General features: G+C 38.4%; 1 protein-coding gene across 1 annotated transcript in view; it reads left to right on the plus strand.

The window, feature by feature from the left end:
- Positions 1–14,606, plus strand: part of glt1d1 (glycosyltransferase 1 domain containing 1) — a 94,033-nt gene that overhangs the window by 2,599 nt on the left and 76,828 nt on the right. Inside the window, exons 3-6 of the mRNA XM_022670489.2 lie at positions 1,825–1,930; positions 8,191–8,242; positions 13,147–13,183; positions 13,281–13,337. Of these exons, the coding sequence (XP_022526210.1) occupies positions 1,825–1,930; positions 8,191–8,242; positions 13,147–13,183; positions 13,281–13,337 (252 nt within the window). The remainder of the gene's footprint in view (positions 1–1,824; positions 1,931–8,190; positions 8,243–13,146; positions 13,184–13,280; positions 13,338–14,606) is intronic.

Raw genomic sequence — 14,606 nt, forward strand, 5'->3', positions numbered from 1 at the left:
TAAAAACACATTCTGGATTTATTTATTTATTTATGTAACCTTTATTTAACCAGGAGGTCCCTTAAGATCAAAATCCTTTCCAAGACGCCATACCATTTCCAGTTTACAGATGTGTTTACACAAAAACAATTAGAATTAACATAAATCAACATGAAAGTATAAAACAGACAGAGATTACATTTAGGAGCAGCAAATGCAGGTATCCATCAAAGAATTCTTTACCTAATTTTAAACTCACTTAAGGAAACCAACTCATTTAAGCTGTAATTTGTTTTGAAGTTTATTCCAAGACCATGGTGAAAAGTAGAAAAAAAAAGCTTTTCTGCCCAGTTCTAAAGTAATCTTGGGGACATTGTAGAGCAAAATTCTGGAATAGCAACTGTTACGATGTGAGAGCAGATTACACAAATATAACGGGAGTTTTTCCAACAGAGCTTTATAAATGAAAATGTACCAGTGCTGTTCTCTCCTTAGAGACCAAATGATAAAGTACATAGTGAACCAACAATGAATTGGATGTAAAACGCAGAGCTCTGTGAAACAATGAATCTAACCTGTGAATTAAAGAAGAATCAGCATGCTTACATATAAATAATATCCCCGTAATCTAAAACACTTAAAATTGTAGCTTGTACAAGTGTTTTCCATGCTGCGAAATTCAGGCAGGTCCTATTACAATAACAAAAATTTAGTCTTACCTTCAATTTCTTTACCAGGGTCTGAATATGTACTCAGAAGGAAAAACTGTTATCTAACTAAATGCCTGACTAAGTACTTGTAGAATGAGACACATAAAATTTTGTCTCCTCCTAGAGTGTGAATTTTAGCAGAATTCAAAATCTAAGAGTTACCTCTGGTAAAGACCATACTTTTTACAGATTTAGATCCTAAAATGAGACTTGCAACTGTTCGAAGGCAGCTTGTAGCTCATCAATAGTCTTATTCAGAGAGGAAACAACTGAGTAGACTACTGTACTATCTGCGTAGAGATGAATTTTAGCTGGAGAAATGTCCTTTTCCGCTGTCATTAATAAAAAATAATAATACAGGGCTTAAGATTGAGCCTTGGGGTACTCCACTGTGGATCTCCAGAGCCTCTGATTTATTATTGGAAATTGATTCCAAAAATTCTACCTTCTGGACATTAATAATATTGGAAATTAATCTTGAAAAGTAATTTAATTAGAAATGTATATTGAACGCTTATTTTTTTAAACTTCATTCTTAATTTTAAGAATCATTTCTTTAATTTTTATTTTTTTTCCAATTATTTGAAAAAAAGTGTGAAGAAGCAATACAGTGTATACAATGCAAGTTGCGATTTACATATACATAATGAATGTAAATGTTTAAGTGTTTTCTATTGTCTTGCTGTTTTATTTTGCACATTGTTTTATTGTGTTGCGCTTTATTGTTATTCTAAATTGCAGAGATATTGTTGTGTGGCTGTAGAAGAGTCTGTAGAGTCTTTCTCTTCTCCACGCAGTTCCTTGCAGAAAAGTTCCCATTTTAAAAAATCTCACAGAGACACACAAAGCTACCTCTCCTAATTCCCGTTGGCTGCGGCTCTGTTTGAGCTGGTGGAGGATATTTGGTTGGGAGCGCTCACCTTCCCCTGATTTATAGACTTTTTGAAGTTTTTTTGCTGAATGTGTCACTTTTCTGGATGAGTGCCTGAATCTCTGCCAGTGTAAACTCAGTTTCATGCCTCAGAGACTTCTCAGCGACTGCAGGGTTTAAGAGTAAAACTCGTGTCATCGAGGGGTGAAAAAGTGGAGCGAGTTTTGAGTTGTTCTCTCTTCTTTTTCTTCCACCTGGCTGCAGATGTCGGAGTGCCGTTCGGGGTGGTGTTTGGAGGGACGGACGTTAATGAGGATGTGAAGGACGCAGGGAAGCGAGGGGTGATGGAGGATGTTCTGAGGCGGGCCAGGTAGAGATTAAGTTCCCATTTCTTGGTTTAGGATGACATTTTTTTCCCCACCTAAATCCTGAAATTGAAGTGAGGCAACACTTGGACATTTGGATTGTTTGTTGTTAATACAGTGGTATGAAAAATTTGGGGACCCACGATAATTCTCATGATTTTCCTTTAGTCATTGGTTGTTCAGATCAGAAATGTCAGTTAATTATATCATATAGCAGATGAACACAGTGATATTTAAGAAGTAAAATGAAGTTTATAGGATTTACAGAATGTGTGCAATAATTCTTTAAATAAAATTAGGCAGATGCAGAAATCTAGGAACCCAAACAGAAAAATTACATACATTTTGCAGAAATAACAGCCTCTAAATGCTTCCTATAGCTTCCAATGAGAGTCCGGCTTCTGGTTGAAGGCATTTTGGAGCATTCTTCTTCACAAAACATCTCCAGTTTTGTCAGGTTTGATCGTTTACAAGCATTGGACAGCCCGCTTTAAATCACACCAAAGATTTTCAATAATATTCAGGTTTGGGGACTGAGATGATAATTCCAGAACGTTGTACTGTTGTTCCTCTGCATGAATGCTTTAGTAGATTTTAAGCAGTGTTTAGGGTCGTTGTCTTGTTGAAGTATCCAGCCCTGGGGCAACTTCAACTTTCTCCTTGATTTTTGAACATTGTTCTCAAGAATCTGCTAATCTTGACTGGAATCCATGTGACCCTCAACTTTAACAAGATTCCCAGAACCTGCACTGATCACACAGCCCCACAGCATGATGGAACCACCACCAAATTTTACTGTGGGTATCAAGTGTTTGTCTTGGAATACTGTGTTATTTTTCTGCCATGCATACCGCCCTCCCAATAACTTAATTTTAGTTTCATCAGTCCGCAGCACCTTATTTCAAAATTAAGCTGGCTTGTCTAAATGTGCTTTAGCATACCTGAAGCGACTCTGTTTGCGTGCTCAGAAAAGGCTTCTTCTGCATTATTCTCCCATACAGCCTCTCCTTGTGCAAAGTGTGCTGAATAGCTGAACGATACACAGTTACTCCATCTGCAGCAAGATGATGATGTAGGTGTTTGGAGCTCTGGAGGTCTGTGGGTTGACTATGACTGTTCTCACCATCCCTCTCCTTTGCCTATCTGAGATTTTTCTTGTTCTGCCACCTTGGGTCTTAACTAAAACTGTGCCTGTGGTCTTCTTCACTGTGGTCTATTTCTCACTTCTTCACTATTTCCTCACTATATTTCTTACAGTGGAAACTGACAGCTGAAATCTCTAAAATAGCTTTTTGTATCCTTCCCCTAAACCATGATGTTGAACAATCGTTGTTTTGAGGCTCCCATGTTGCCACTCTTCAGAGAAGATGCAAAGAGGAGAGAAACTTGCAATTGGCGCCTTAACCCTTTCTCATAATTGGATTAGCCTGTGTATGTAGGTCAAGGGTCAATGAGCTTTCACCGAATAAATTTTGTGTTCCTGTAATTAGTGCTAAATGTATTTAAATCAATAAAACGACAAGAGTGCCCAAATTTATGCACCTGCCTAATTTTGTTTAAATAATCATTGCTCACTTTCTGTAAATCATATAAACTTAATTTAACTTCTAAAATATCACTGTTTTCATCTGCTATATGATATATTTAACTGAAAATGCTGATCCGAACAACCAATGATTTATAAGGGAAAATCTTGAACATTATCAGGGGTGACCAAACTGTTTCATACATACCACTGTAAATGTATAACATGTAACATACACATAAACTAATATTTATCTTATTCGACCTCTTTTTTTGACTTAATACTCACACTGACCATTTGATCAGAAACACCTGCTAAAATGTGCAGTTTGTAGGTGTACATAGTTAAACAGTTGTTCGTGGTTTATGGTTCAGGGCTGATCATCTCAGCGAATACTCTGCTGTTGACAGTCTAGTGTCTTTGTAAGGTGATCAGACAGTGATATGATACATCACTTCTCATTGTTTGCTCAAGGTTAGTCATGTGACATCATATGCACACATATCATATGCAGCTGGCAGTCTTATCTTATTGACTGATTGAGGGAGAACTGGAAAGGCAAGGATTAGTATGCAGAGTACCCCAGTTTTCTGACACAGAGTATGTGAATAAAATAATAATAATAATAATAATAATAATAGGGATCATCATTGTCATTATCATCACAGCAACCATAATAACATAATCTTTATTAACTCCTTAAAAATACCTTATGCTGTATATGGGCTATAGCTGTAGATGATACAAAACCCTCTTTCTCTGTATTAAAATAGGTCTTTGAGGGCTTTAAAATCTCCAAATTCTGCAAGTTTGAAAATAGACATAAAAGCTAGACATCCGTAACAAAACAAAAGGTTTTGCAGGATATAAAATGTATGTATGATTAGTATTCAGGAAAATACTGATTTTTAAAATTAATTTTTAGAAAGTCCCCATTTTATGATTTTTATTCATTGTATTTTTAAAGGTGCAGATTTAATAAAATAAAATAAAATATATATATTTTTAGAATTTGTAGTAACATTTATTATTAAACATGAAACCTTTTTATGTAATGCTTGAATATAAATCTTTAAGATTTAGGTGTGTCATATAAAGTAGAATGTAAAAAAAATGCTGGCCTGTTAATAACACCACTACAGTATCTAATTATTACAATTTGATTGTAACAATAATGACATTCTGCGAATAATTATTTGAAATATACAGGGGAGAGGTGTCCATCTCAGATTTAATGATGCGGCAACGCCCATGCAAATAATAAATAATAAAACATAACCATAAAATGGTTGTTTTGAGATTTCTTACGATTGTAAATAAATACAAACAGACTGCAGTCCAAATTACATAACTAAAAAAATATCATATAACTGAAGTAGAGATGTTTTAAAAAAAATAATAATAATTGATTTTAAGCTGCTTCAAAAGAATAATTAATTGAATTATTTGGGAATTACCAAAATAAAGAGTTATAAGTATAATAAGTAAAATAAATCATAGGTTGTTTTTTCTTGCTGTCTGCTTTAGTAAACAGTGTTTAAAAGTCCAGTGCTGTTCTCTCCGAGCTGCTTAGAGCCGTTCACAGGCGTTCAGAGCCGCTCAGATGCTTCAGATAAAATCGTGAGATGATTGATTTTTGTTTCCTTCAGCTTACTGCGCTATCAGAACCTCCACATCTCACTTATGATGTATTACAGAGCCTCGCACATCCACACTGGACTAGCGTTAGAGTGTTTCTGTGAGGAGACTGAGAGCTCCAGCCTGTAGAACACATACTAACTCTCAGTCTGAGCAATGTGCCTAATGTGACAACAAGCAGCTTTACTTCCTTTAATAAATCTGCCTCAGTAAAGTGTTTCAGACCATGCTGTGGAACTGTGTGATGATGGATCAGTCCACATCCAGCTAAAACAGTCTAACAAACTGACTATCTTGGCTCTGGTTGGGGTAAGAATTCAGCTGGATGAATTGTGCATCAGTTTTAGAGAACAGAGCAGTTTAGATCAAGGCGTTTATAGCACTGATGATAATCAATATACTGCACTATAAATAATGGACCAGAGTCTTAAAGCGAACTGGCAGATTTACCAGGGTGTTAGGATGAAATAGCAGCATTTTATAAATGAGGATCACTGAAATGCCTGAGTTGTGGAGCTGCAGGTCTTTTTTTTACTTTTTTGTACTGCAAAACATTTTCTCCCCATTTAGAAGGCCAGTTATTAGTGATGTGACAAGACACTCATCTCATGAGACGAGACCAGACACGTTATTGGGTCACGAAAACGAGACGAGACAAGATTTTTAACAATAAATATATACAGCTCTGGAAAAAAATAAAAGGCCACTTAAAAATTATGAGTTTCTTTGATTTGACCAAAACCTCTGGAATATGATCAAGAGGAAGATAGATGATCACAAGCCATCAAACCAAGCTGAATTTTTGCACCAGGAGTGGCATAAAATTATCCAAAAGCAGTGTGTAAGACTGGGGGAGGAGAACATGCCAAGATGCATGAAACTATGATATTAGAAACCAGCGTTAATTCACCAAATATTGATTTCTGAACTTTATGAATATGAACTTGTTTTTTGCTATCTCACAGATTATATATATATTTATATATACAGGGGTTGGACAATGAAACTGAAACACCTGGTTTTAGACCACAATAATTTATTGTCCGGACAGACAGTTCTGGTGGAAACAGGAGAGTTGAGGTGCACATTGAATTCTGCCGTGATTTGGGCAGACGTGGTTTCATTAGCACCGGAACATCCTTTTCAGACAGCTTCCTCTTGCGTCCACAGTTAATCCTGTTGGATGTGGTTTGTCCTTCTTGGTGGTATGCTGACATGACAATTTTTTTTCCAACCCTAACCCCAGTTGAAATATTCTGTATGATTGTAAATATTTTTATTTGGCTGAAACTTGGCTGAAACTGAAAATGCAAAACTACTAGAACTAGAAATTACATCCTGATTCAGTGCACACACACACACACATCCAACTGGCCAGTGCAGTCTTCCTTAGCTTCCATTGGGCATGACAGAAGTCATGGTACATGATACAAGTACCTGTCTTGATGTGTACTGAAGGCAAAGTGATAAATCAGGTTCAGTCCCCTCTGGGCCGAGTCAGGTACGGTCTGGGTTGTGATTGGAGCTTTAATGTCATTCCTACAGAGAATATGATGTACGTAGTTCTAAAAGGAAACACTTCAGATCATCATCTGTCCTCCTGTATTGCTTACTGTCTGTCTATCTTCTTCTTTTCATCAGTTCTGCAGTTCTGATTCAGCGTATGATCCATACTGTACACTTTTAAGACATATTTGGCCCAGAGGAGGCAGAGAAAGACAACTTCAAACACATTTCTCTCAAAAAAGACCCCCTGCTGCTGACACACACACACACACACACACACACATATGCTTCATCATCAAATCCCGTCCCCTCCAGAGGGAGAGAAAATAAGACAGAAGAAAGGAGTAGAAGAACAGCTGAAAGGGAAAGAAATGAAGATTTTTCTTCTTTTTATTTTTTATTTTTTTGCTAGCTCCCTTTTTTGCTAGCTCACTCTTACTCTCTCTCTCTCTCTCTCTCACACACACACACACACACACACACACACACACACACACACACACACACACACACACACTTTCACATACACACAGTGGGCAATTTTTTTCCCCTTTACAGTATTAGCAGATCTGTTCACACAAAAAGGGAAGTATGAAAACCTTGCAGTGTCATTTTGTGTGTGTGTGTGTGTGTTTTGGTGTGCACCTGACTTGGCAGTGACTTCCTTGTTCAAAGGCAGCTGAGAGTACAAAGAGAAAATCCCACTTTATTCCCTTATATAAAAGTACAGTAACTTTATTTCTGTTACTTTTTCGTCTTAAAGTAGATTCTATAGTTGCAGTTTTTTGGGGAAAGTCCACCCATTTAAAAAAAAATCGTGCAGAATTTACAGGCTTAGAAACATTGGGTGTAAAATGCTTCACTAGAGTGAAACAGTGTTTACTAGATGGTTTATATGTTGATTCATGGTGGTTGCTATTGCATTCCAGGTACAGTGTTTTTTCTTTTTCCATTTTGGTGCCTTTACAACCACACATTTAAATGTATTTTATTGAGATTTTAAGTGATAGATCAACACAAAGTAGCACATAATTGTGAAGTGATAAAAATATTACGTTTTTTTTTTTAATCAAATAAATCTCTAAAAAGTGTGCTACTTGAATTGACTGACCTTTGTTTCTTTACGGGTAACTAAACCCCCTAAATTTTTGCTGAATCAACCTGTTCAAATTTATAAAATTTAAAATGCTTCAAAATGTATATGAGAGGAGTAGTCTGGGAGGGACACTAGGTGATGTATGGGTTTAGGGGCAGGGCAGAAGGGAGAACTGATTGAGTTCAGCAGTGTGCCTCTAATGGTTAGATGTCAGCAGCAGAATGGTATTATTTATTGACTTTGTGGTTGTGAGTTTCCACGCACCAAAGTACACGGACATATCGTTCTTGCAGTTCAGAGGGAAAGCTCACCCATTTTTACAATTTCAATTTGAAGTTAGGTGGGAAATACACTGTGGAGAAACAACCAGATGTTGCCTCGCACAAACAAATATATGCAGTAAATAACAACCTGTTTTGCATGTTCTCAATTACCATCTCTCTCTCTCTCTTTCTGTCTCTCTGTCTGCCTCACTCTCTCTCTCTCTCTCTCTCTCTCAGGTTTGCTGTGGCATTCAGTGCTGAGCTGAAAGAGAAAGCAGAGGCTGAGCTGGTAACACTTTTTCTTTGCATTATTACCTGTCATGAATTTTGTTTTATATTCTCATATATTCGAGAGAGTGTGAAAGAGCAAGAGCAAGTGTAAGACAGCAAAAAAATTGTGTGAGATAGAGAGTGCGAGAGGAAGTGAGAGCGAGAGAGTGTGAAAGAGCAAGAGAAAGTGTAAGATAGCAAAAAATAGTGTGAGAGAGAGTGTGAGAGGCAGTGAGAGCGAGAGAGTGAGAAAGAGCAAGAGAAAGTGTAAGATAGCGAGAAATAGCCTAAATAGCGAGTAAGATTGGGTGTGAGAGTGAGAAAATAAGAGTGAGAGTAAAAGAGAATGAGAGGAAGAGGAGCAGTGAGAGCGAGAAAGTGTGAAAGAGCAAGAGAAAGTGTGAGATATTGAGAAAGTGTGTGAGATAGCAAGTGAGAGTGGGTGTGAGAGTAAGAAAGTGAGCTAAACAGTGAGAGAGGCAGTGAGAGTGTAAAAGAGCAAGAAATAGTGTGAGATAGCAAGTGAAAGTGGGTGTGAGAGTGAGAAAATGAGAGAGAAAGAGAGTCAGTGAGAGCGAGAGGGTGTGAAAGAGAAAGAAAAATGAGATAGCAAGTGAGAGTGGGTGTGAGTGTCAGAAAGTGAGAGAAAGAGAGAGTCAGTGAGAGCGAGAAAAAGTGAGATAGCAAGTGAAAGTGGGTGTGAGAGTGAGAAAGTGAGAGAGAAAGAGAGTCAGTGAGAGCGAGAGAGTGTGAAAGAGCAAGAAAAAGTGAGAAAGCAAGTGAGAGTGGGTGTGAGCGCAGAGTAAGAGGAAAAGAGAGAGGCAGTGAGAGCAAAGGAGAGAAAGTGAGCGAGAGAGTGAAAGAGCAAGAGAAAATGTGAAATAGCATGAGATAGCAAGTGAGAGTGAGAAAGTGAGGGCGAGAGAGGGAGAAATAGTAAAAGACAGTGAGAGCAAAAGAGCGTCAGTGAGACAGAGAGAGTGTGAAAGAGCAAGGAGAAAGGGTGAGATAGCGACAAATAGCGTGAGATAGCAAGCGAGATTGGGTGTAAGAGTGAGAAAGTGAGTGCGAGAGTGAGAGAAAGGGAGATACCCTTGAACTAAGTCCCCAAATAAACTTGCAGGATTTCACAGCTACAAATAATAAGTGAAATAATGTGCTGTAATATTGCCATAGAACACAGCTACAGTGCTTTATTCACACACACACACACACACACACACACACACACACACAGGGAGCACAGGTTAGAGTAAACAGAACCTGTCTGCTTTCACTTTGTCAGTTAGCGTAGACAGCATGTATCACACACACACACACACACACACACACACACATATGCACCAGAGGTCTCCTGGCTCCAGAGCTGATAACATCCAGCCAATTTCCTCTCTGTCTGTGTGGAATTATTCGCTTGATCTCGACTGAGCGCTGACATTATTCCATTATTATACTCCCACTGCTTTATTATTTCCCCGTATTGATTTAAAATCACGTCGTTGTCGAATCGTTCGGTTCCAAAGAGATTATGTCTGTGATACCCTCATCTTATACAGGCAGAAAAATCCCCCGTCGCTCTGCCAAATGTTCAAAATTCACTATATACGGGTAACAGTATTGGCACACCTGCTCATTCATATTTCACTTTTCATTCACTCATTTTCTTTATTACAGAAATCAATGGTATTAAAAAAAAAGTGTTTATCTTGCTTTTATTGAACTAATAGTTTCTATTCTCCAGGGAAGATTTTTTTTTACTATATTTTAAAACATTGCTGTAAGGATTTGATAGCACTTTGCAGCAAGCGTGTGTTACTATGGTCAGGAGGTTGGATTATTAACACCTCACCTCATCATTTAGGGTGCTTAATACCCCTCTTGCCCATGCTACTGGATTGAGGACTAATTACATATTTGATATGATGAAAATATGATCTGTAAACATGGAATTCATGTAGATGGGTAGGTTTGTCATTATGGAAATTGGGTGGGGCTGTCTACTGCAAGCAGAGGTGGTTGGTATGGTGTTGTAGTATAGTTGCTGTGGTATTGATTGCTAAGCGATTGGTCTGGTATCCCAGGTGGTTGCTCTGGTATCCCAAGTGGTTGCGCTGGCATCCAGATGATTCCTTTGATGTTGGTGTGGTGTTGCTAAATGCTAAGTGGTTGCTGTGGTGTTGCTGACTGGCTGGTATGCCAGGTGCTTGCTCTGATATCCCGAATGGTTGCTCTGGTATGCCAGATGCTTGCGCTGGTATTCTAGGTGGTTGCTCTGGTGTTGCTATATAATTGTTCTGGTATCATTGGTGTTTGCTCTGGTGTTGCTACGTGTTTGCTCTGTTATCCCAAGTGGTTGCTCTGATCTTTCATACGATTGCTTTTGTGTTACTAAGTGGTTGCTCTAGTATCCCAAATGGTTGCTTTGGTGTTGCTAAGTAATGGTTCTGATATTGTAGGTGGTTGCTCTGGTGTTGCTATGTGTTTGCCCTGGATTCCCAAGTGGTTGCTCTGATATCCCATACAGTTTCTCTGGTTGCTCCAGATGGTTGCTTTGCTGTTACTAAGGGGTTGCTCTGGTTTTCCAATAGTTGCTCTGGTATCCCAGATGGTTGCTTTGGTATCCCAAATGGTTGCTCTGGTATCCCAGATGGTTGCTCTGTGGTTGCTAAGGGGTTGCTCTGGTTTCCCAAGTAGTTGCTCTAGTATCCCAGATGGCTGCTTTGGTATCCCAAATGGTTGTTCTGGTATCTCAGGTGTTTGCTAAGATGTTACTCAGCATTCACCTTCAAATTGCACTTCAAGTGGGACCAATTACTGTGTGGCATCATGAAGCCAGTTGAGCACAAATGATGGGCAGTGTTTTAGACTGTTGGTATTTACAACACATTTCCAAAGGAGACTTTTATGCTTGACCTGAATTTGCATAATTGTTGAACTGAATAATTCAACAGTAATTAGTCCTGCATTTAAGTTTCAGACTGCATGTGAATATCAAATGTTAAAATGGCAAAGATTTTCTTGTGATGATACCTGTGTGGACTCTACAAGAGACTATTTCTGAACCCCTCAAGTTTTATAATGTCTGTCAAAAAAGTGTTTTATTTATTATTATAATAGAATCTAGTGCTACAAATAAAAAATGTATTTATAGGCACGATTATTATATGCTGTACTGACTCATTGCTGAAAGAATCACAATGACTAATCTTAATGACTATTGATATTGACCATAATAATAACATGTTTGAAGTGAATTGTTTAGTTTTCTATTTGTACTGTACATTGTACAGCCACTACCCTGCATTTATGTTGTTTATTCTGATCATTTCAATAATATATTTGCATTTATATTTGTTTTTATCTCTCTGTCTGTTTATCATTCTACCTACTGTAGAATGTTACCTTCTTTCCCGTCTTTGTACTTGTCTATCTACCCACCTACCTGTCTATCAGCGTGTTTACTGACCTACCTACTTAACTATTTACCTACCTATCTTTCTACCCGTCTACCTACTTATCCACAAATGTAACAACCTATCGATTCACATACCTACCTGTATAGCTACCTATCTACCTTATTATTCGCACTATAATCCGCACCATATTTTCATACATAAGGCGTACTGGATTGTAAGTTCCATTATGCGACACTAGTAAGGAATAAGGGTGTCACCATGTTTTCCTTTTAATTCAGCAGGTCTTGCCTGGGCGGTGGTGGGGGTGTAACTAAGTTATTACAACTAAGTTAAGTAAACAAAACTGTAATTATTAAAAAAATAATAATAATTTATTTTAAAGTCAAACTAGCTCTAGATGATAATCTACACATATTTCTCTCCTGAAAACGGTTTATTTGGGTGAGTAAAGCGCTTCAGTTTATTTACAGTAAGCTTATGTTTTCAGATTTCAACTAAGGCTGGGTCCAGCAGCAGTAGCAGAATTAGCATTAGCTGCTAACTGCTAGCGCTAACCACAGTTACACTGAGAAACCCTGAGTGTTCCAGTAAGCCAGGGCAATATTAGCTAGTGGTTTGTTCCACGTAGTTTGTTTTAACATGGTAAACATGCAGACTGCAGTCCGATAATACACACCTCTGAACGGCGAAAGAGCTAGCACTTAGCAGAGTTTGTGGCTAATGCTAATAATGCAAAAAAATATGGTACCTGTCTACCTATCTACCTACTTACCCATGCATGTTCCAACCTATTGACTTACCTACCTACCTGTCTATCTACTACCTGTCTATCTACTTACATAACTGTATTTATCTTTCTACCAACCTACTTACATACCCACTGTACCTGTCTACTTACCTATTCGCCTTCTTACCTGTCTATCTACCTACCTGTCTATCTATCTACCTACCTGTCTATCTACTTACATAACTCTATATTTTTCTTTCTACCAACCTACGTAACTACCTACCGACTGTACCTATCTACTTACCTATCCACCTACTTACCTGTTTGTCCACCTACCTGTCTATCTATCTACCTACCCACCTACCACCTTATTGATGTTCCTGCCTACCTGTCTATCTATCTAATTGTCTGTCTACTTAAATAACTCTATATTTATCTTTATACCAATCTACTTAACTACCTACTTACCTACCTACTGTACATATCTTCTTACCTATTCACCTAATTACCTACATATCTACCTACCCACCTACCACCCTATTGACTTTCCTGCCTGCCTGTCTGTTTGCCTACCTGTCTACCTACCAACCTGTCTATGTACCTACAACCCTATAGACCTACCTACCAACCTCTCTATCTATCTATATGCATGTAATTACGTATTATTATAGATGTTTATTATAAAGAGGTATAGAAAGAGATTTACACTCTTGCTGATTGGTTGGCTGATGGTGATCCACAGTTACTCAGTCCTGACAGCTGCTGTTTCCTCTGCTTTAGGAGTGCGGGAGCTGTGAGATGATTGTGCAAGCTCAAGGTAAAGACAGATCAATACCTCACACAGTTTCACAGCCTCACACACCCAGCCCCGACACACACACACACACACAATCTTTCCTCTGCTTGTGTTGCAGGAATCGAGACCAGAGCGAGCTCACACTTCAGCTGGAGTGATTTTTTACACAGTGCAGGTATTCACATCTTTCTCCATACCTCTCTTTATCAGCACTTACTGTCCTGCCCGGTGGACAGACGTAAACATGAAGGTGCTTCAGTGGTTCTTTGAGGAACGCCACAGAAGAACCGATATTGAGTTCATGAAACAGGGTCTGTGTAATAGAGATGTTTCAGTTTGAAGAACTACAATTCTGAAGGTTCTTTAGACGCATATAAGGCTACACTCGTACATCGGTATTAGGAACATGGCATTGTTTAAGACTGATGTCTGTAAGTTTAGGGATTTAGGGCCCTCTCTGGTCAAAATAAGTAATTGCACCGAGCATGTGGAGAAATCATTTTAAACTGGGTGGGTGTGATGTGGTCTCCTTTCAGAGCGAATGAATCCGAATCCAGGTTATGTTCAGTCAGAGAGAGAGAGAGAGAGACAGAGACAGAGAGAGAGAGAACTCAGTCGGAAACTTCACTCCTTCATTTCTTTGGTTTTACTAGTCTCCATTGCTCCACCAGCCGCTCACGTTCAGTAAAACCGATCGTCTTTTAGAGGCTGTACATGTGATGTAAGTACGTAAAGACACGTGACGTGGCCAAAAGAACTCCCGTGAAAAAGGGCCCGACACCCCAGTTTTTAGAATGAATATATTAGGCTTGGCAGGGATGGTCGTTCCAGCACACTGATACCACAGTAACACAGTATTTTGTTCCTTTTGCTTTCAGTTCAGAAACAAAATAATACGGACTGCCACTTCCTAAATCCAAAAAAGTTATTGGTTTTAGGAGTGTATGGGAATGTAATGTTTAGATTATAAGCACAGAAATTAACGTTTCTTTCTGCAAGTGAACAAAACGAAACATTAGGCTGAGCCAAATAGTAAAACCGGACATGGTTTTAATTGCATTCTACAAACATGCATTTCTTTAGTTTTATTTGTAAGTTATATTGCCTCAATCATATTCAAGCACACCAAATATCTGTTTTTGTTAGTATACACTGTGTATAATTTAAGCATAAGACGTAAGATAGGGTTTGATATTGTTGACCCATCTCCTCTTGTCTCCTCTATGCAGAAGTTTGCTTAGTTTTCGGCTGTGATACACTAGTGACAGCTTTTTCTCTCATCTCCAGTCCTGCAGAAATGAGTGTGTGTTCTGTGTTCTGTTCCTGTGGGAGTTCTCCGGGTCCCGGAGTTGCAGCGTCTCTCCTGTGCTGTCAGCTGCGGAATTTTTATCCGGTCTGATTTTGATATTATTTGGATTTCTCTGTTTAGCAAGTTCACCAACAG

The sequence above is a fragment of the Astyanax mexicanus genome, chromosome 12 (genome assembly GCF_023375975.1).
Source record: "Astyanax mexicanus isolate ESR-SI-001 chromosome 12, AstMex3_surface, whole genome shotgun sequence".
Lineage (NCBI taxonomy): Eukaryota > Metazoa > Chordata > Actinopteri > Characiformes > Acestrorhamphidae > Astyanax > Astyanax mexicanus.